The 22,268-nt window shown below is 39.2% G+C and overlaps 1 protein-coding gene across 2 annotated transcripts; it reads right to left on the minus strand.

The window, feature by feature from the left end:
• Positions 1 to 4,267: 4,267 nt before the first annotated feature.
• On the minus strand, positions 4,268 to 21,739 carry hepacama (hepatic and glial cell adhesion molecule a). 2 transcript variants are annotated; one of them, XM_047392700.1, is made up of 7 exons: positions 21,463 to 21,739; positions 17,405 to 17,752; positions 16,679 to 16,960; positions 10,768 to 10,864; positions 10,473 to 10,540; positions 7,782 to 7,852; positions 4,268 to 5,897 (listed from the first exon to the last, which is right to left on the minus strand). In XM_047392700.1, the coding sequence occupies exons 1-7, from the start codon at positions 21,560 to 21,562 to the stop codon at positions 5,523 to 5,525; spliced, it is 1,341 nt and encodes a 446-aa protein (XP_047248656.1). In that variant the 5' UTR covers positions 21,563 to 21,739; the 3' UTR covers positions 4,268 to 5,522. The 2 variants fall into 2 exon arrangements, with proteins under 2 accessions (XP_047248656.1, XP_047248657.1); XM_047392701.1 differs by having other exon boundaries at positions 10,768 to 10,858; positions 21,463 to 21,737.
• Positions 21,740 to 22,268: the final 529 nt, after the last annotated feature.

Below are 22,268 nucleotides of genomic sequence, written 5' to 3' on the forward strand. Positions count from 1 at the left end.
TTGTAGTCAAGTATATGCTTCTGGAGCCCTTTAATGGGTTTTTAACGAAATGGAGTAATGATAGTGTTGTTTGCTATGTTTATCTATTTTTTTTACAAGCATTTGCACAATTAAATACTGAAAGTCAAGTCTGTGGAGGCAAGTCAACATATCTAATTTTCGTGCTAGTGAGACTGGGTTCTTTATAAAGGGCAGAACAAGGGCAGAACAAAAACACTGGTGTGACTGCTTACAACTACTCGACAGGGACTCACATGCATGAACATGCACACGAAAGGACCCGGGGGCCACAGTGCTAAAGACAAAAGCTCAATTCACAACCGAGTCAGGAGGAGAGAACTGTCTCTTAATACAGATTATACAGAACTGTGAAAAATAGTTTATCCTCTTGTCGATTTCTATGGTTTTGGCTTTTTTGGTAACATTTAATTATATCAGATTATGACAGAAAGAAAACCCATGCAAATATAAAATGCTATTTTCAAATTACAATTTCATATTTTAAGAATGAAAAACAATCCAAATTAACCAAGCTCTTTAAAAAAACAAAAAAGATGGATTAAATGTTAAATACTCGCTGTCATAAAAGCAACAAATCCAGCCGCAATCTGAAGAAATCCAAAAACACATAAGAAACAAAGTCACTCATCTTTATCAGACAGATTTTCAACTGGCTTATATGTTCAGTTGTGTTTCACTACTAGATGAAGCCACTAACGGAGCTACTGCTGTCATTAGCTCTTGTTCTTTCACAAAGGAAGTACTCACCAATACATTTTGTGTGTGTGAATCAGCTTTGTTTTCTCAAACATGGTTGAACAATGGCTGCTCACAGTAAGCTGGGTTCTGCAGTAGGATTTTAATGTTAAAGGGCAGTTTTCCTTTCCTTTGCTGCCACATGAATGCTCATTATGAAGGACTGCTGCAAAGTTAACGACACCTTGCAATTGACTTACTCATGTTGCTACAAAGCCCTTCATCATTAAGCTTTGTCATACACGAGAGATTTTATTGCCCACTGGTGGTTCCTAGAGATAAAAAAGATTTCCCAAGCTTTGAACATCTCACGGAGCACTGTTCAATCCATCATCTAGAAATGGAACGGGTATGGCACAACTGTAAACCTACCAAGACAAGGCTGTCCACCTAAACTTACAGGCCGATCAAGAAGAGCACTGATCAGAGAGGCAGCCAAGATGCCCATGGTGACTCTGGATAAACTGCAGAGATCCACAGCTCAGGTGGTCCACAGGACAACTTTTAGTTGTGCACTGCACAAATGTGGTTTTTACAGAAGAGTGGTAAGAAGAAAGGCATTGTTAAAAGAAAACCATAAGAAATCCCGCTTGCAGTTTGCTAGAAGCCATGTTGGGGACACAGCAAACATGTGGAAGAAGGTGCTTTGGTCAGACGAGACCAAAATTTAACTTTTCGGCCAAAATGCAAAATGCTATGTGTGGTGGAGAACTAGCAGTGCACATCACTCTGAACACACCATCCCCGCTGTCAAATATGGTGGAGGCAGCTTTATGCTCTGGGGGTGCTTCTTTTCAACAAGGTGGTCAGAGTTGATAGGAAGATGATCTTGAAAGAAAACCTGTTGGAGGCTGCAAAAGACTTGATACTAAGGCGGAGGTTCACCTTCCAGCAGGACAACGACCCTAATCAGGGGTACAAAGGAATGGTTTAAAACAAAATATATATTCATGTGTTAGAATGGCCCAGTCAAAGTTCAGACCTAGAACCCAATTGAGAACCTGTGGCAATATCTGAAGACTGCTGTTCACAAACACTCTCCATCTAATCTGACTGAGCTTGAGCTTTTTTGCAAAAAATTGGCGAACATTTCAGTCACTAGATGTGCAAAGCTGGTAGAGACATACCCTAAAAGACTTGCAGCTGTAATTGTGAAAAAGGTGGTTCCACCAAGTATTGACTCAGGGGGGCTGAATACTTTTGCACAATGCCCTTTTCAGTTTTTTATTTGTAAAAAAAAAAAAGAAATCATGTATAATTTTCATTCCACTTCATAATTGTATACCACTTTGTGTTGGTCTTTCACATAAAATTCCAATAAAACATACAGTACAGACCAAAGGTTTGGACACACCTTCTCATTCAAAGAGTTTTCTTTATTTTCATGACTATGAATATTGTAGCTTCACACTGAATGCATCAAAACTATGAATTAACACATGTGGAATTATATACTGAACAAAAAAGTGTGAAACAACTGAAAATATGTCTTATATTCTAGGTTCTTCAAAGTAGCCACCTTTTGCTTTGATTACAGCTCCACACACTCTTGGCATTCTGTTGATGAGTTTCAAGAGGTAGTCATCTGACGTGGTTTTCACTTCACAGGTGTGCCCTGTCAGGTTTAATAAGTGGGATTTCAAGCCTTATAAATGGGGTTGGGACCATCAGTTGTGTTGTGCAGGAGGTGGATACAGTACACAGCTGATAGTCCTACTGAATAGACTGTTAGAATTTGTATTACGGTAAAAAAAAAGCAGCTAAGTAAAGAAAAACGAGTGGCCATCATTACTTTAAGAAATGAAGGTCAGTCGGTCCGAACAATTGGGAAAACTTTGAAAGTGTCCCCAAGTGCAGTCGCAAAAACCATCAAGCGCTACAAAGAAACTGGCTCACATGAGGACCGCCCCAGGAAAGGAAGACCAAGAGTTACCTCTGCTATGGACGATAAGTTAATCCGAGTCACCAGCCTCAGAAATCGTAGGTTAACAGCAGCTCAGATTAGAGAACAAGTCAATGCCACACAGAGTTCTAGCAGCAGACACATCTCTAGAACAACTGTTAAGAGGAGACTGTGTGAATCAGGCCTTCATGGTAAAATAGCTGCAGGGAAACCAATGCTGAGGACAGGCAACAAGCAGAAGAGACTTGTTTGGGCTAAAGAACACAAGGAATGGACATTAGACCAGTGGAAATCTGTGCTTTGGTCTGATGAGTCCAAGTTTGAGGTCTTTGGTTCCAACCACCATGTCTTTGTGCGGCGCAGAAGAGGTGAACGGATGGACTCTACATGCCTGGTTCCCACCGTGAAGCATGGAGGAGGAGGTGTGAGGGTGTGGGGGTGCTTTGCTGGTGACACTGTTGGGGATTTATTCAAAATTGAAGGCATACTGAACCAGCATGGCTACCACAGCATCTTGCAGCGGCATGCTATTCCATCCGGTTTGCGTTTAGTTGGACCATCATTTATTTTTCAACAGGACAATGACCCCAAACACACCTCCAGGCTGTGTAAGGGCTATTTGACCAAGAAGGAGAGTGATGGGGTGCTGCGCCAGATGACCTGGCCTCCACAGTCACCGGACCAGAACCCAATCGAGATGGTTTGGGGTGAGCTGGACCGCAGAGTGAAGGCAAAAGGGCCAACAAGTGCTAAGCATCTCTGGGAACTCCTTCAAGACTGTTGGAAAACCATTTCAGGTGACTACCTCTTGAAGCTCATCAACAGAATGCCAAGAATGTGCGGAGCAATAATCAAAGCAAAAGATGGCTACTTTGAAGAACCTAGAATATAAGACACATTTTCAGTTATTTCACACTTTTTTGTTCAGTATATAATTCCACGTGTGTTAATTCATAGTTTTGATTCCTTCAGTGTGAAGCTACAATATTCATAGTCATGAAAATAAAGAAAATTCTTTGAATGAGAAGGTGTGTCCAAACATTTGGTCTGTACTGTATTTCTGTTTGTGGTTGTAATGTGACAATATCTGGAAAAGTTCAAGGGGTATGAATACTTTTACAAGCCACTGTATAATTCTGCAAGGAAGAAAAAAAAAATCTTCCATAGTGAATAAAAATACTTATCACCAGTTATTACAAGCCCATGATGGCATTTGTTTTTGGACAATTGTGACAGTGCCAGGCAGTGAGAATAGCTTTAAACCAAGTGCTCAATCAATGAAAGACACTAAGACAACTAAAATTTGCACAAACTTTGGACCTTGTTGTACATTTAGGGTAAAAACTGGAAAGGTTAATCAAAAGCAGCCAATCCTTCATAGTAGCAGAGAATGTTTAATACAGTGTGGTCTTGTCAGTTGAAATGTTTGGGTAACACCTAATGGACTGGAGAAGCATTACAATAACATTTCCAACCAGTAAAAGTACTTCCAACTGTCTCAGGAGAACTAAAGGAAGTAAATCAAAGATGTTTCTAACCAATATGGCATTCTTTCATGTGCTTGGTGTTTTTTTAAATAACCTTCAGAAAATGAAGGATGACAGGTAATTTGCAGGAGTTGGAGAATTTATTGTCACAACATACATAACAATATACAACATGTAGCAAGATTCTTTTTATCTTTATGTTATAAAGTGACCTAATGTGGAGACAAATACAATGTGTGCTTTATATATTGAAAGAAAAATAAACAATAAAAGGAACAAATAATTCAAAGACAGAAAGCTAATAACTTATGTGTACTTTGTGTCAATGCCACATAAGGGGTGGCACATTTATTTGCACCCCAGCATTTATCGCAGAAGCAAAATTTCTCAGATGTTTTTTGAAAATCTAACCTTTAATATGAGTATCTTTATTCAGTAAAATACCTAATTAACAAAATCACCAGTGCTAACCTGATCATCTTTTTAAAACATATCTAACTGAAGCATTTCTTACCTTTTTACCTGAAGGATCCTGAAGAATGAAATTGTAGAAAAGCATCCTACACCCACTGTTGAGTATGGTGGAGGATCTGTGATGCTGTGGGGCCTGTTCCTCTTCCATAGCACTGGGAACGTTGTTAGAGTGCATGGCATCACGACTTTAATATAGAAAAACATTTTAAATAGAAATCTGTTCAACTTAAAATCTGTCAGGTGAGATGGAGAGATGGGAGAATAAGAAAGAGCTTAGGACTCTGGACATTGTAGAGAGCATGTGCAAGGAGGACTGGTTGAAGATCCCTCTTTATGCATGCCTCTGATTTTTGTCAAATGCTATACAAGAAAAGAAGTGGTGTCCTATTGGTTAAATGAGGTTGGGTAAAGTCCTAACAGCAGGGGTGCCTTATAAATGTGCCTCAGCTGAATTTGACTGAAGCAATTATTTTGTAACATGGGACTTATTTTCCTGACTGTATATTACACTCAAAATCAAGCATTGGGTTACAAAATTGTTCAATGTGTGATTTGGCTACAGCAATAAAATATAAATTTATTTTACGGCTTTTTACACATCTTTAGCATGGGTGCCAATACATGTGGCTGGGATTCTATGTTTTGTAATTTCTTTTTAAATAAAAAACTCCCCATAATTAAACAAGTTGTACTGCGTATACCAGAATCTTACACGATATCCTATGTGCTGGTAGTATTTAAGAGAGACTCATAAAAGCTGCTGTGCATAGCCATAAAGAAGTGCATCAAAAATACTGGCACATGAGGAAAACAAATGAACCCATCTGTTAACCTAGAACGTGGAATCCAAGCTAAACATGCATGTCACATATCTCAGGTGAAAACTATTATCCAGATGACTGTCAGTGCTGTGAGGAAGTGAGAGTCTGATCACTGGGATCTGAGCACTCTACCTCCACAGGCAGGTGGCTGGCTGGGATGCCCACTGGAGGACGGACCCTCCTGACTGGGCTGAAACTGCGGGGGGATGATCCCGGGGAGTGAGCCGGGGAGCGAGCCGGAGAGCAGACAGGACGTAGGAGTGGAGCAGGGAAAGGCTGAGGGAGAGGCTGTGCCAGGGGAGATGGGCTGCGGGGGAACCTGCGGGGCGTGGACCAGACCGGCCGCTCAGTTCTGTTGGTGGTATGGGGAAGGACTGGAACATAGGTAGCAGGGATATTAATTTCTGATTGGATGGCAGCATTGCCAGACGATTCTTCCAGATGCTCCAGAGTCTCCTGAAATAGAGAAAAGATTCACGTGAGAACAATTGACATCTTTTGTGCAATAAACAATAATTTAAACCAAAGCTGTTTTCATTAACGATCCTAACCCTGCATTCCAGAAAGGAGTTGTGAAATTGTAGGACTTTTTCGCATTTTGTCAGGTAACAACTAGTAACTTTAATCTGTTTATTGATTGACGATTTTATGTGATAAATTAACACCCAAGTACTCCATAATTGTGAAGTGGAGGGAAAATATTCTGTGGTCTTCAAAAGTTTGGGCCTGCATCTGAATTCAGCACTCCTGAGTAGAATATTTTGTACAGTCTTTGGCCTTATGTATTGCCCCATCACTCCTAACCAGCTTTGCTGTCCCTGCTGAAAGTAAGTGTGCCCACAACATGATGCTGCCACCACCATGTCTCAATCTGGGGATGGTCTTTTTAGGGTAATCTGCCAAAAAAGTCAGTTTTGGTTACAATCCAACCAGAGTACCTTATTTCTTTTGGTTTTCTTTCAACAATGTTTTTTTTTTGCCAATTTTCCAGAAAAAAGAGATTTATGGAGCGTGCTATTGCTATTTGTTCTAATGACAGAACCACCTGAGCTGTGGATCTGTGAAGCTCCTCCATAGCTTCTCTTTAAATGCTCTCCTGGTCTAGCCTGTCAGTTTAGGTAGAGGACCAAATCTTTGTAGGTTTGTGGATGAGCATTGCGTTTTCCATTTTCAGATCAGCAGTGCTACATGAGATGTGGGGATGTTATTTCTTAAGTTAGCTCTGCATTAAACTTCATAGTGTTATCCCTTACCTGTCTAGTGTGTTTCTTGGTCTTTGTGATCTTGATTGTTCACTAATGTTCTATAAAAAAAATCCCTGAGGCCTTTATAGAACAGCTGCATTAACTCTGAGATTAAATTACAGACTAGGTGGAACCTACTTACTAATTGTGTTGCTTCTGAAAGCAATTATTTACACCGGATTTTATGTAATATTCAGATTTTCACATTTAGTCACATTTGTGTTTGTTTATCCTGTAAAATCATATTAAAATATGTGGGTAATGTGACAAAATGTGGAACAGTTCAAAGGATAATAAGTCTTACAAAATGCTGTCACATCATCTGTCACAGTGTGTTTTTGGTTCAGTATTTGTTTATGTTTTAATCAGATGTTTTTAGTCTCTGAGTTCCCGTTTCTGGTGTTTTATTTTCTAGGTTCTGCTTTGCTCTGCGTTTATGGTTTTGGTGATTATCTGTTTAGATCTGTTTCTCCTGTTTTTGGTTATGAAGTTATTTTCCTGCCCTGTCCTTCTGTCTCTGTTCTCTCCCATGTGTTCTGATTTCCTGGGTGTGTTTACAGTTTGTTCTTCGTCAGGCTCCTCTTTGTCCACGTTTGTTCCTATCTGTTTCACCTGCTCCCTCTGCTTCCCTGCCTCCTTGTCTCACCTGTTCCCTGTTCCTCTGATTACCTGCCCTATTGTTTCATGTCTACCTTTGTCTGTATTTAAGTCTTCCTTTGTCCTTTGTTCCATGCGGTGTCGTCCATGTCTTTTGGTCGTGTCTTTTCTATGACAGTTTTGATATCTCTTTTTGGATTCTCGCCCAGCTTCGGATCCTGTTGGGTTCTCATTTGAGATTGCCTTATTATTCTGGATTTTCTTGTACACCTGCATCTCGGCTGCATGTAAGTGGACTCTGAAAATTAAAAGAAGGAGTTTTTTTGATCCCAGTCTGCTTCCTCCGTGCTTGTCTGCCTCTGGTCCGTCACACAAAACACCGCATTACGACATCATCATTGTCCTTGTGGGTATGTGTCGATTTTGCTTTAAGCTTTTAGTCAAGTATGAGGATATAACAACCCTAAATAGAGGTTTTGTAAATAGAAGATAGACTTACGTCTTCGTTGAGAACATAAAGAGGCATGGGGCTCCTTCGGCCAAGCGTGGTTGGCTTGGGCACCACATCAACTGCAAAAGACAAACCTATTAGACATAACTATTACTGTGATTAAGAGATGAACCCAGAAATGCTGGTGACTGGACTCAGAAGTATTTAATTTTGACCAGCCCTGACTTGTGTCCAACCCACCAGTAACTCAAAAATCAGATCTCTTTCCGATCAATGAATGCATGATACGTAAGGCCTACAAGGTTTACGCTATTTACAATGAAAGACTCTTAGTAAACCATTCTAAGAATCACTGAGGTGCTTAAAAAATGTTTGAAGAAAACACAAAAGTTCTCAGAAGCTTTTTTATAAAAAATCTATTTTCTAGAGCGGCATGTTATTTGTTCATTCAAGCTGCTGCATCAAAAAGCTACAGTTCAATCTGTGCTTGTCATTTTACCTATTGACATTTTATACTTTTGCAGTTTTGGACATTTCTGCTATTTTGTCAAGGACCCTGGTTTATTATGTACATTTGTATTCTGTATATTTAGTATTTCAAGTTATAAAGATTCTGATTTGAGTTGCTGTCTTTAGTTACTATTTCTTTTTGTGACGTGTGAAACTATTTTGCAGACCATAGTTTCTACATTTTCTTTGGACAGTGTTTATTTTACATCCTGTTTCTGAGCAATTCTTGAAGTTCTTAGTGATTGTTTAGTTTACTGGTTTCTGTCTTTTAGTTTCTGTACAGTCACTTACTCTCTTCGGTCTCTGCTTTTATGCTTGGAAGACTTGAAGGCCTGGATGGCCCTAAATTTCTTAAAACTTAATGAAGAAAAGACAGAGGTGGTGATTTTTGGTAGTTCCAGTGAAGATTCCCTGACTGATGTTGGCTCCTTGGCCCAGTATATCAGGCCTATTATTACAGATTTAGGGGTTAAAATGGATGCTGGACTTAAGTTGGAAACCCACATTAGAGCTGTTGTAAAATCCAGCTTTTTCCACTTGAGGCAGCTAGTGAAAGTAAAACCTATCCTTTCAAACCAGCATTTTGAAACAGTAATCCATGCCTTTGTAACCACTCTGCTAGATTACAGTCAGTGATTTGTGCATTTTCCAGCTTCAGAGTGTACAGAATGCTGCTACATCATGTTTCCCCTATTTTAACCTCTTTACACTGGTTGCCAGTACATCTTAGGATTCATTTTAAAATCAATTTATTTTCTTTTAAAGTTCTTAATGGCCTTGCCCCGCCCTACCTGTCCGAGCTGCTACATCCCTACACACCCTCCTGTTCCCTTAGATCAGCTGACCAGTTGTTACTGAGGGTGCCTAAAACAAGGCGCAAGCTCAGAGGTGACCATGCTTTTTCTGTAGCAGCTCCCAAGCTGTGGAATGACCTTTCCTTGGGATTAGACAGACCTTGTCATTTTTTTTATTTTAAATCCCTTCTCAAGACCCACTTCTTTTTCTTGGCTTTTGACACAATCTGAGATGTTGACTTTGTCTTACCATGTTTTATTTTATTACTACTTTTATATACAACTTTGTTTGTTTTATGATTGATCACTTGTATTTTATGATTGTGTATAGCACTTTGGTCCTGTGGGTGTTTAAAGTGCTTTATAAATAAAATTGGTATGGTGTTCAATCCATTATTTTTCCTTAGTAGTTTTATTATCTTAAAGGGGACATATCATGCTTTGAAATTCTTCCTTTTCACACTTATATCTTTCAGTTGTGGTCTATTTATAGTGGAACTGCAAAGCTTTGGTCTGAAATGCTTGTCGTAGCTCCACAGGCTCCTCTTTTACCCCTATTCTGAGGTGCGTCTGAGAGCAATTCATTTAGTACGGTTGCTTTAAATGCTATTAAGGCACTTCACACCCCGCCCTCCTCGAGGTCAGGAGTGCTCCACTTTAAGCCATTTGACCATTTGTTTGGTTGTATTTTTAATCTGCTCTATTTTGACTATTAAAACATCTTTGCTTGACCTGACACCCGCATGTCTCCAAACAGTTTCGTACCCAAATTATTTACCTACAAGAAATAGTGGTCTGTTATAGAACATTAGTTCATAAATCCCTAGGAATGTTTTCTTGACTTGGTAAAGGAGTGATTTTCAGTGATTATGAATTGTGGCTCATAAAGAAGAAATGGAATTGACTGAAATCGGTGTTGGCAGGTCAAGGTTTTAAAAATACTGCAGACAGTATATCGGACACAAATCTTTGATCTGTACGTTTCTCTTTTTAAATCATTTTGGCCCCTCATTTCCTGAAATTTTTCCTCTAATATAAAAATTATTCCAAACTAAATCAGGATATTCTAAATTAAATAGAGATTGTTCAAGAGAATATAGCACATACAAAACATACACATTTAGTTATTTAGTTTGCAAATTACTTTACTTTACTTTAAGGATAAATTGGGCATAACTGCAACCACTAGATGGCAGCAAAGTACATCGATTAAGATCCTTGATATGTGTTAAATATGCACCAACCATTGCTAGTGCTATACTTACAACACCTTGTCTGTGTGGTGGTCCTGGTAGCTACTAGATTATAGGGAGTTAACAATACATTCATAAATTAATGATGGTGGCATAAAACCTATTCCCAAATCCCAAATAACACAATTTAAATACTAGTTAAAGTAAAAAAAAAAAAAGGACAAAGAAAAGCTGTTTCTCACCATCATGACCATTTTCACTTTGCTCCATATAGACAGGAGCTCTTTGGGGAACAGGTCGGTGCTTCTTCCTGCATGAAACACCAAAGAAAATCCAATTATGCCAAAACATATACCAAACATTCTGATAAACTCAGAAACAGTAAATACCACATTTTATTTTCACTTCAGTGCTACTTAAGATTCTAGTCACATCATTGTATGCATTATCAAAGCCTGTCAGAGGAAAGGGAAAAAGGAGGTTAAGAGGAAAAGAGGTTGAAAAGAAGGGTAAAAAAGCTAAAAGAACAGCTCTTACTTGGAAGGTTTCCAGCAAGCACACACTGTGACCAGGGTGATTAGGAGGAAAATGCCCCCGGTGGACAAAATGATGTATAACGAGCTCCGTCCTAAACCCGAGTGGTAGACAGAGAAAAAAACAAAACACACAAAGGCATTACTAAAAGTCTAATTAAAGTTCTGACTTCTAAATTTACTGTTGCTACTGTATTCAAATCTTAAAACCTTTTTAGTCATTTCTTCTTTTGCATTTCTTTTATTCATTTGTCGTACTGAGACTGTATTGGCATGACTTGGATGCAGTAAAGGAGGACATGAGGGGAGACCCTCTGAGACTTTGCGGCGCTGCTATGCATGCAGAGGGAGTGTACAGCATGTCTGAGGGCCTGCAGCTGTCTGCTCATGCAGCACATTACATTACAGCAATAACAAAGTCAGAGTTGTTGAAGCTCACTGAGGCAAAGTGTCCTATGGAGGAAAAGTAGACTTATCTGCCTCCTTTTCATTTCCCTCCTCTTCATTCATTGGATTAGACCACCTCGCCCTCTCTCTTTCTCTTTCTCTCTCTCCCTCTCTTAGCCTGACATGCAGTTCTGTCCTGGTGCTCCATAACAGCCACTCTGAGCCAACACTCTTGCAAACACAGCCAAGATTTGCACTCTTTGTAAACAACATTGTTAGTGAGGCCAGCATGCTTGTGTACTGATCGTTGATAATTTTCGTTGATGGGCTTCTGAAAATGAATGTTTTGTACCCAAAGTACCGAAAGCCCTAAGACATCCTTAATTTTGCTTTTTGTACAAGGAACACTTGTAAGTTAAGCACGTCTAAGGTGGTCTTGAATCTTGGTCTTTCAAAGATTTGGCTTTGACATTGGCTGCTTTTCCACTCCTTTTCAGCCAACTATTGTCTTGTTTTGGTTTTTTATTTAGGGACTAAAGGCCGCTGAACTCACTGCATGATCCATATGCCTAAAAATTTACAACTTTTCAAAGAACCTATTTTAAATTGGATCTTGATGCACTTTTTTGCTTACAGTCCATCAAAGACACAGCTAACTTTCTGGTAGTTTTGCAGTAAAATAAGTTTTAAAGCATACACAATTTGACAAAATATCCTTTTAGCCTAAATGAAGGTGAGAAAATGTGTTCTGTCATTTCAATTTATTTTATCAAATAAGCAGCACTTAAGAAAAGAATGTTGTTTTCATTTTTTACACAATTTAAGTTTTTCTGAGCTCAGATGAACTGCATGAAAAGGTCCAAAAAGGATATACCCTGATCTCTTCCATGTTTATACAAAAAAAGAATTCAAACAATTTTTGCAATTTTTTTATTAATAATTATACTGGTCCTTCTCAAAATATTAGCATATTGTGATAAAGTTAATTATTTTCCATAATGTCATGATGAAAATTTAACATTCATATATTTTAGATACATTGCACACTAACTGAAATATTTCAGGTCTTTTATTGTCTTAATACGGATGATTTTGGCATACAGCTCATGAAAACCCAAAATTCCTATCTCACAAAATTAGCATATCATTAAAAGGGTCTCTAAACGAGCTATGAACCTAATCATCTGAATCAACGAGTTAACTCTAAACACCTGCAAAAGATTCCTGGGGCCCATCCTGGTTCATCACTCAAAACGCCAATCATGAGTAAGACTGCCGACCTGACTGCTGTCCAGAAGGCCACTATTGACACCCTCAAGCAAGAGGGTAAGACACAGAAAGAAATTTCTGAACGAATAGGCTGTTCCCAGAGTGCTGTATCAAGGCACCTCAGTGGGAAGTCTGTGGGAAGGAAAAAGTGTGGCAGAAAACGCTGCACAACGAGAAGAGGTGACCGGACCCTGAGGAAGATTGTGGAGAAGGGCCGATTCCAGACCTTGGGGGACCTGCGGAAGCAGTGGACTGAGTCTGGAGTAGAAATATCCAGAGCCACCGTGCACAGGCGTGTGCAGGAAATGGGCTACAGGTGCCGCATTCCCCAGACCTGGGCTACAGAGAAGCAGCACTGGACTGTTGCTCAGTGGTCCAAAGTACTTTTTTCGGATGAAAGCAAATTCTGCATGTCATTCAGAAATCAAGGTGCCAGAGTCTGGAGGAAGACTGGGGAGAAGGAAATGCCAAAATGCCAGAAGTCCAGTGTCAAGTACCCACAGTCAGTGATGGTCTGGGGTGCCGTGTCAGCTGCTGGTGTTGGTCCACTGTGTTTTATCAAGGGCAGGGTCAATGCAGCTAGCTATCAGGAGATTTTGGAGCACTTCATGCTTCCATCTGCTGAAAAGCTTTATGGAGATGAAGATTTCATTTTTCAGCACGACCTGGCACCTGCTCACAGTGCCAAAACCACTGGTACATGGTTTACTGACCATGGTATCACTGTGCTCAATTGGCCTGCCAACTCTCCTGACCTGAACCCCATAGAGAATCTGTGGGATATTGTGAAGAGAACGTTGAGAGACTCAAGACCCAACACTCTGGATGAGCTAAAGGCCGCTATTGAAGCATCCTGGGCCTCCATAAGACCTCAGCAGTGCCACAGGCTGATTGCCTCCATGCCACGCCGCATTGAAGCAGTCATTTCTGCCAAAGGATTCCTGACCAAGTATTGAGTTCATAACTGTACATGATTATTTGAAGGTTGACGTTTTTTGTATTAAAAACACTTTTCTTTTATTGGTCAGATGAAATATGCTAATTTTGTGAGATAGGAATTTTGGGTTTTCATGAGCTGTATGCCACAATCATCCGTATTAAGACAATGAAAGACCTGAAATATTTCAGTTAGTGTGCAATGAATCTAAAATATATGAATATTAAATTTTCATCATGACATTATGGAAAATAATGAACTTTATCACAATATGCTAATATTTTGAGAAGAACCTGTAGTTCTGTTGACATTGTTTGAATGGTTTTTCACTATCCCTGCAGTGAAGTAAATAGGAAAGTTCAGATGGCTGAAAATTATTAATATTACATAAATTATTTAGATTGTTTTAAGAAGGTAAAGCCTAATTAGAAATACGTTACTTTAACCATTCCTTTTAATTTATGGTCATCCATATGTGTTTTTGCTTTTAACTAGAAGTTAATGAGCCAACGTTTAAAAAAACCCATCAAAAGTAAACTTGAGTTTACAGTTTACAAAAAAGGTGTTTCAAGCTCAGACACAAGCAGAAATTGCTCAATTTGTTTAAAAGTACGAGTCTGGTTATATAACTCCCTTAAATGCAAATGTAGTGATTAAATTTCTCTTCAAAAAAATAAAAAACACACATAAACTACCCCCATCCCATACATGCAATCTGGCATTTTTTGTTATCTGAAGCAAGGAGGGTCAAACACTGACAGCAACATTGATTGTGATCATGTTTGTTGTTGAAAGTAATTTATAAATAAACTGCCCAACCAGCCATTAGTCTCTCCTGAGAATGTTTAACAATTAACCAAGAATATGAGTGTCAGCAACATTGATTATGATCAGTAATTAGATTTTTGTGTAAACTTGTTAAAACGTTATAAAAAAGTTTACTTTTACTATCCAATATATGCAAACAGGCAGATTTACGGTAGAAGGAAATAATATGACATCAGATCTTGAAGGGATGTCAGCACAAGTGTGATCAAGTTGCAAAGGTAGTTTCAAAAAGCACATTGTGAACAGAGGCTAATTAAAAAAATAAAAATAAATCCATCCATCCATCTGTTTCTTCCATACTGGGTCAAGAAGGAGCTGGTGCCCCTCTCCAACAGTCTACCAGTGAGAAAATAAGAATTCAATAAAAAAAAAAATACCTTACTAATCCCAATGGGAAATAAAATCTAATAGTTTTTTATCAAAAATGTCAAAGGCACACAGATTGCTCTTATTATATAAAGCAAAGGAAAAAAAATATTTCCCTTCAAAATACACAACTCAGTCTTAATTTTTTACTTTTATAGTTTTAAGATAATATGAAAGTAATATTAAATTAAAAACATTCTTTTTTCTTGGGGATCCCACACAAGGTCAGTCAGCCATGGTCTTGTGTTTCAGTTCTGCTGGATCCCCTCTGCTCGCCTATTGATTCTCAGTAGTTTTTGGGACATTAACCTACAGGGGTTGGACAATGAAACTGAAACACCTGTCATTTTAGTGTGGGAGGTTTCATGGCTAAATTGGGCCAGCCTGATAGCCAGTCTTCATTGATTGCACATTGCACCAGTAAGAGCAGAGTGTGAAGGTTCAATTAGCAGGGTAAGAGCACAGTTTTGCTCAAAATATTGAAAGGCACACAACATTATGGGTGACATACCAGAGTTCAAAAGAGGACAAATTGTTGGTGCACGTCTTGCTGGCGCATCTGTGACCAAGACAGCAAGTCTTTGTGATGTATCAAGAGCCACGGTATCCAGGGTAATGTCAGCATACCACCAAGAAGGATGAACCACATCCAACAGGATTAACTGTGGACGCAAGAGGAAGCTGTCTGAAAGGAATGTTTGGGTGCTAACACGGATTGTATCCAAAAAACATAAAACCACAGCTGCCAAATCACGGCAGAATTAAATGTGCACCTCAACTCTCCTGTTTCCACCAGAACTGTCCGTCGGGAGCTCCACAGGGTCAATATACACGGCCGGGCTGCTATAGCCAAACCTTTGGTCTCTCATGCCAATGCCAAACATCGGTTTCAATGGTGCAAGGAGCGCAAATCTTGGGCTTTTGACAATGTGAAACATGTATTGTTCTCTGATGAGTCCACCTTTACTGTTTTCCCCACATCCGGGAGAGTTACGGTGTGGAGAAGCCCCAAAGAAGCGTACCACCCAGACTGTTGCATGCCCAGAGTGAAGCATGGGGGTGGATCAGTGATGGTTTGGGCTGCCATATCATGGCATTCCCTTGGCCCAATACTTGTGCCAGATGGGCGCGTCACGGCCAAGGACTACCAAACCATTCTAGAGGACCATGTGCTTCCAATGGTTCAAACATTGTATCCTAAAGGCGGTGCCGTGTATCAGGATGACAATGCACCAATACACACAGCAAGACTGGTGAAAGATTGGTTTGATGAACATGAAAGCGAAGTTGAACATCTCCCATGGCCTGCACAGTCACCAGATCTAAATATTATTGAGCCACTTTGGGGTGTTTTGGAGGAGCGAGTCAGGAAACGTTTTCCTCCACCAGTATCACGTAGTGACCTGGCCACTATCCTGCAAGAAGAATGGCTTAAAATCCCTCTGACCACTGTGCAGGACTTGTATATGTCATTCCCAAGACGAATTTACGCTATATTGGCCGCTAAAGGAGGCCCTACATCATACTAATAAATTATTGTGGTCTAAAACCAGGTGTTTCAGTTTCATTGTCCAACCCCTGTATGTCTCCTGTCTTCCACTTGTTAACTTGTAATTTTTTTTTTCAAAAACACACTCGGTATTTGCTGTTCTCCAGATTGAGCTGAAGGACTGGACACAACAAATTGTTAAAAAGCAGCCAAAATAAAAGAAAGACTTTAAAGAAGTTCAGAAAGCCTGAAGAACTGTTGATTACGATCAATATAATAGATTAAAACAAATTGTGGCTTCCTGGGTAATATAAGGAGATTTAGTGATATCTCAAATTTTTGCATAGTTCTCTACAGGGTTTTTAGAACTGGATAAACATTTCTGGTCAAGTGAGTGTTGCTGAGATACATACCTGGACCTGTAAATCAACTATTTAACAGGGCTGAGCTCAAGTACGATTTTTGAGATACTTTCAGCTCCAATTTCCTTAGAGCTGAAAAAATGTTTTCAGGGAAGACTTTAAGATGCATTAAGGATGAATTATCCAGCTCAACTCAACAGTTTTTGAATGTCCATCATCTCAATCCTAATGTAAACTTGTGTTACTAAAGCTTGTACCGGTGTAACATGCCACCTACTGTAGACGGTGAGCCGAATAGGGATGCTCTTCATGTTGCTGATGGGGTTCTCCACTGTGCAGGCATAGATGTCATCATCGGACATCAGAACGCGTGAGATAGTCAGAACCTTCTGGTCATGTGAAAGCAGCAGACGTGAGTCATTGGTCAGTACCCTCCCTCCTTTCAGCCAACTGTAGATAGGCTTTGTGCCATTATCATGGGAGCAGTGAAGGTGGAAGCGCTCGCTGTACTCCAGGACAGAGGTGGCCATCATCTGGATGTAAGGTTTTGACACAGGAACTAAGGAGGATAACAGGATAGGTACAGCTCAAAAAAATAGAATAACATGAAAAAGTTCTATATTTTTTTGTCACTCATTTAAAAAACTGAAACTCATTATACAGATTCATTACCACTAAAGTAAAATATTTAAAGCCATTATTTCTTGTAATTTTGATAATTATGGCTCCGAAAATGTGAATTTCACAGAAGATCAGTCTGATCTGTTTCACTTTTATGAAATCAGTGACAAAATATTTAGATATTCTAATTCTTGAGCTGTAGTTGTATAGTAAACCTGAAAGAAATTAAATAACCTGAATTACCTAACCTGTATTATAATCACACTTCATACTAATAATCTATTTTCATACCGGAAATATTTAGTTTTTTAAGTTAATTCTTCTTTATATTTAAGCTTATATGTTTTGGAACATTTAAAACCCACAAAGTTAGTCTGAATACCATCCACTGTCAGCTTAATGTAGTGCTCTCCGGTGAACGTGTCGTCTGTGATGGAAATTTCAACCTCGTACGCCCCTTCATCTGATAGCTGCAGGTTGTGAAGCAGCAGGGAGCCATTCTCAAACACCAGGATGCGGTTGCGATACTCAGGCCTCAGGTTTCCGATGATTTCTGTGCCGATCGACTGGACGACTGTGACAGGCTTCACTTTGTCTTTCTTCACCTGCCACTTGATGACAGGCCTGTCAGAACTGCTGCTGGAGTAACTGACTGACAAGAGGGCCTCTCTGCCCACCGTGCCCCTCACCACCTGGGTCTGGCTGGTTACGTTCACTCCAAATGCCTCACCTGTAAGGCAAAGAGACAGTGGTGGGGTCCAGAACAGATGAGAAAATGTGTGTCTTCACTGCATCAACGTATTCAAATCCCATCAACCTTTTAAAAATGTTCTCATGCTACAACCACAAAGTAATTTGTTTTATTTGGGATTTTTTTTTATGACAAACCAAAGGTAGTGCATAATTGTGAAAAGGGAGGCGCATAAAAGTTTTTATTTTTTCAAAATAGTTTTTTCAAATAAAAATCTGAAAAGTGCGGTCTGCATTTGTATTCAGCCTCAGTGAGTCAATACTTTGTAGAACCATCTTTTCTGCGGCAGTTATTGCTGCAGGTCTTTTGAGGACATGCTTCTGCCAGCTTTACACATTTAGAGACTTAAACTTTTGCCAATTTTTCTCTGTAAAATAGCTTGAACACAGTCAAATTGAATGGACATTGTCTTTGACTATAATGTATCGTGTCTTGCTACAAATTCTCATCTGAATAAGTATGTGGACTTTGACCCATTCTATTACATGAATACGCTTTGATCAAAACCATTGCATTTCAGATCTGGTTGTACATTTAAGATTGCTGTCCTGCTGGAAGCTGAACCTCCAACTCAGTTTCAAGTCTGCCATCATGCATGACCAACTTCCCTGTCCCTGCAGATAAATATATGATCCTCCCTGCACAATGCTGAATGCACTATACTTCACCGTGAGTATGGTGTGTTCAGAGTAATATGCAGCATGCTGCATGTTAGCTGTCCACCACATGCAGCGTACTAAGTAGGGTTTAATTTATCTATTTTTTTCTAACCAGAGCACCTTCTCCCAAATATTTGCTGTGTTTCTTACATGGTTTATCACCAGCTTTATATTGGACGTCTCATGATATTTATTCCACTCTTGTATAAAGGGCAGATTTGTGGAGTGTACAACTAATAGTTGTCCTCTAAATAGATTCACCAATGTAAGGTGAGGATTTCTCCTCCAGCGTCACTATGGGCCTCTTGGCTGCTTCTCTGGTTTATGTTCTATCTACCCTTGGCTTAGTAGGTTTACAGTTGTGCCACACTCTTGCCATTTCCATATTGCAGATTTTGCAGTGTAGTACGACTGGTTCCACTTGATTTTTTAAAGGTACCAGTGTCATAGTTTGTGTTGCTTGAGAACCCAAATACAGGAAGGAACATGGCAGTCTTATGAAGTCCCAACCTGTTGATACAAAACTGAGACACAAATAAAAGAAACTCAGGAAGAGTAAGGGACCCTTTGTTAATTTATTTTTGTACAAAAGTTGAAAACTTCACAGGAACCAGGATAAACATTTGAGGCAAAGAATGAGAAGAAAGTTAGTGCTTAAATCGTTGGAAAGTTGATTATAAGATTACGTCACAGGTAATTTGATTAGCAGATTGACTGTCAACTGTGGAGGGAGCAGGACTGAGAAGCTGGGGAAAAATGAACAGTAAAATCAGAAATGAATACACAGAGACCAGACAATAGTACTAAACAGGACACAAGCCAACACAAGAATGAATATCAACCAAAAGGTAGCAAATATATAGGAATTACAGGGAAATTAGAAGTGTACAAAACACAGAGCTCAAAACTAAGGGAAAATCCAAATATGGGACACTAGGCATCATAAAACCAAAAGTATTCACAATGCAAATTCAAATAACTATAACAGCCAGAGTAAAGGTGCCTAAAAACAAAGTGCCACCACCCTTTTCAGGATTTAATTTGTAGAAGATTTAGAAATGTGTGCCACACAAAGCCCAAGTAAAATATATAAAAGTTTGATAACAGGTGAAACATTTCAAGTTGGATGGATAATTTTGCACTGTAGAACAAAAAAGAAAAAAGAAAAATGAAGGCCTCTAGTGTTGAAAAAATATCTTAAAAAAAAAAAATACAGTCTGAGCCTACGCCTATATACAAAGAGGAGAACATAAGAAAGAGGTGAGAAACCAACAAATAAATTAATTACCTATGAAACACCCTTAATGACAATAATCAGCAACAAAAAATAACCTAAATACAAAACCAAGAGAGAACCAAAAACAAAGACCCACAAATTATGACAAACTGAAAATCAATGCTTTTATACATTTGAGGGTAAAACATTCAAAGCCTATCTTTCTGACAGCTGTCTTGATACCGCTTCACATTAGCTGTGAAAATAAACATTTGAGTTGTGAGTTTTTTCAATATTGTGACCGTCATGGTTCACTGCTTAGATACAAGACAGTAAAAACCTTGCTATAATTAAATGATTTCATTTGACATAAAAGTGCAGCTTTTTAAAATTATTCCTACATATTAATTAACATGCTGGTGAAACTGCTCCCACACTGTTTAAAATAGTTGTTTGCTGTTCAGTGTCAGTTTCTGTGTTGTTATCTACAGCAAATCAGAACACATTTACATAATCCTTGCCTTGTGGCAAGTTTGGCACATCTACAACAATGAACAACAGTCGTGAACTAATTAGCTGACCTTTTACATGAGGAACAATTTTATCTTTTTAACTCTTGGCCAACATGAGTGGTATTAGAAAACAAATGAGAATGAGAAGACACAAGGTTATGTAGCAATATAATAATGCCATTTAAAAATGAAATGAAAACCCTTTAGAAGATCCTGTTTTCCTCTTCAGTCAGTAAAGCGCTTCAGAGACCAACATAATGACACACATGCCTGTTTTTATTTGATCCTATACATCTCAATCCCTAATCTGCTTCTCAGAAATCGGAATTTCTCATGACCTCTTAAAGAGAGAGAACAAGCATTGTACTAATTGTGATTTGTGTTCCCCAGTTATTGCCCACCTCCTAGGGGCTTCCAGGGATAAGGATTTCTGATGTAAGCCACATTTTACCTTTACAGTGGAGCCCCGTCTTGGAAACCAGACAAAGCAAAGCTATTATGTTCACAGTGAACGTTGCTATAACTCAACTGTAGCTGGACACATGGAGGTCCAAATATTGGTTGTGAGCCTGTCGGGGGGCATCCTACTGTTCGGTTCCAGTGATGGAGAGATCAGCCTGAGGCAGAGCGAGGGTATGCGGCGCTCTTTCACAGAGAGGCAGTTAGCAGGGCATCGCCTCATTGCCGTGGTAACCATTTGGTCCCCTTGACAAGAGTTGCCAAGGCAATAACACAAAGGGCACGATTGTTGCAATGAGTTTCCTCCCTTGAAACGAGTGAGTGAGAGAGAGAGAGGCTTGCAGAGAGAAATTCTTTGTCACTGGTGAAGCTGGAGATAGACACAGGATCCAGTGATTCTAACCAACTCTGGCCTGCTTGGGTAAACTGGGCCCATGGTACTGTTGTAAACTTAGCTTTTCCTAAAGATTTCTCTGGATTAAACACATAAAAATCTCCCCATGAAAAGCAAGCTCTCACTGATTCACAGCTCATTATACAAAAGGTTTTTTATTATCTCTCTTGACCTCATATTGTCCTCTTCAAATATTTTTTCAATTGCCACTTCAAGCTGCTTTTGAGCACAAAATGTGAACTTCACAACCTCATTCAGAGACAAAATAGAGGAACAAAAAAGAAAAAAAAAACCTTAGACCTATTTAATCTATGGATTATCTTTATTAAAAAATTATATATTAGGTTTAAAAAATGTTAACACACTTCCTTTTGCCAGTTGACAACTTTTTAAAATATTCTGTTAGTTTGGCTAACTTTCTGGATTGGATGGCAAATATTTGTACCTACCCATGAAGAGGAGGAGGAGGAAGAGGCCGAAGAGTGTCAGCAGTGGAGGAATGTCCCTGTAGTTGTCACCTTTAGAGGAGGGCTTCCTCTCCACCTTCATCTTGTGTCCTGAGCAGAGTCTTTCTCCCGCTCACTGAGCATGGTTTATCCACCCTGGATACGTCTTTGCGGCACAGCACTCTCTCCGCTGTGCGCCTGCCTGCAACGCTGGCCTCCGCCTGGTCACACTGAGCCCCACTCTCCCCACAGCACCCCACTCACAGCCAACAACGGCCAACTGTGTGTGTGTGTTCATGTGACACAGACACAGTGTGGATAGAGTAGATCAGCCCTTCTTTTCTTCTCAACTTTGAACTTTAAAAATAGGCGATAAAAAAAGTATTTTGAATAGGAGCAATGGTGTCTTTTGTTTGATTTAGAGCTTCTTAATCTGCAAGTAAACAATTAAAATGATATATTTAGTTACTAACTTTGGAACTAGTTCAAATAAATCAGCAACTCTTAAAGAAACCGACAAAAAGCTTCCCTTTTTAAGCCCGCTTTTGTCTCTCTCTTCTATACCAAATCATAATAAAAACAGACTTTTTGAACTGAGCATGCTGTAACGCCAAATAATAAAACAATGAAACCTCTTTTACTATTGTATTTGTGATCAGGTATGTCAGTGGCATATTATAGAGCTTTGCTAAAGTTCTTCTTCTACATCTTAAGCTTTTCAACATTTTGTCCTTTTTTCAAGTGTAAACCTGAAAGCATTTTACCATGACTTCTTGACACATGGCTGCACAATAGCTGGGAAACTACTG

The sequence above is a fragment of the Girardinichthys multiradiatus genome, chromosome 18 (assembly GCF_021462225.1).
Source record: "Girardinichthys multiradiatus isolate DD_20200921_A chromosome 18, DD_fGirMul_XY1, whole genome shotgun sequence".
Taxonomy (NCBI): Eukaryota; Metazoa; Chordata; class Actinopteri; order Cyprinodontiformes; family Goodeidae; genus Girardinichthys; species Girardinichthys multiradiatus.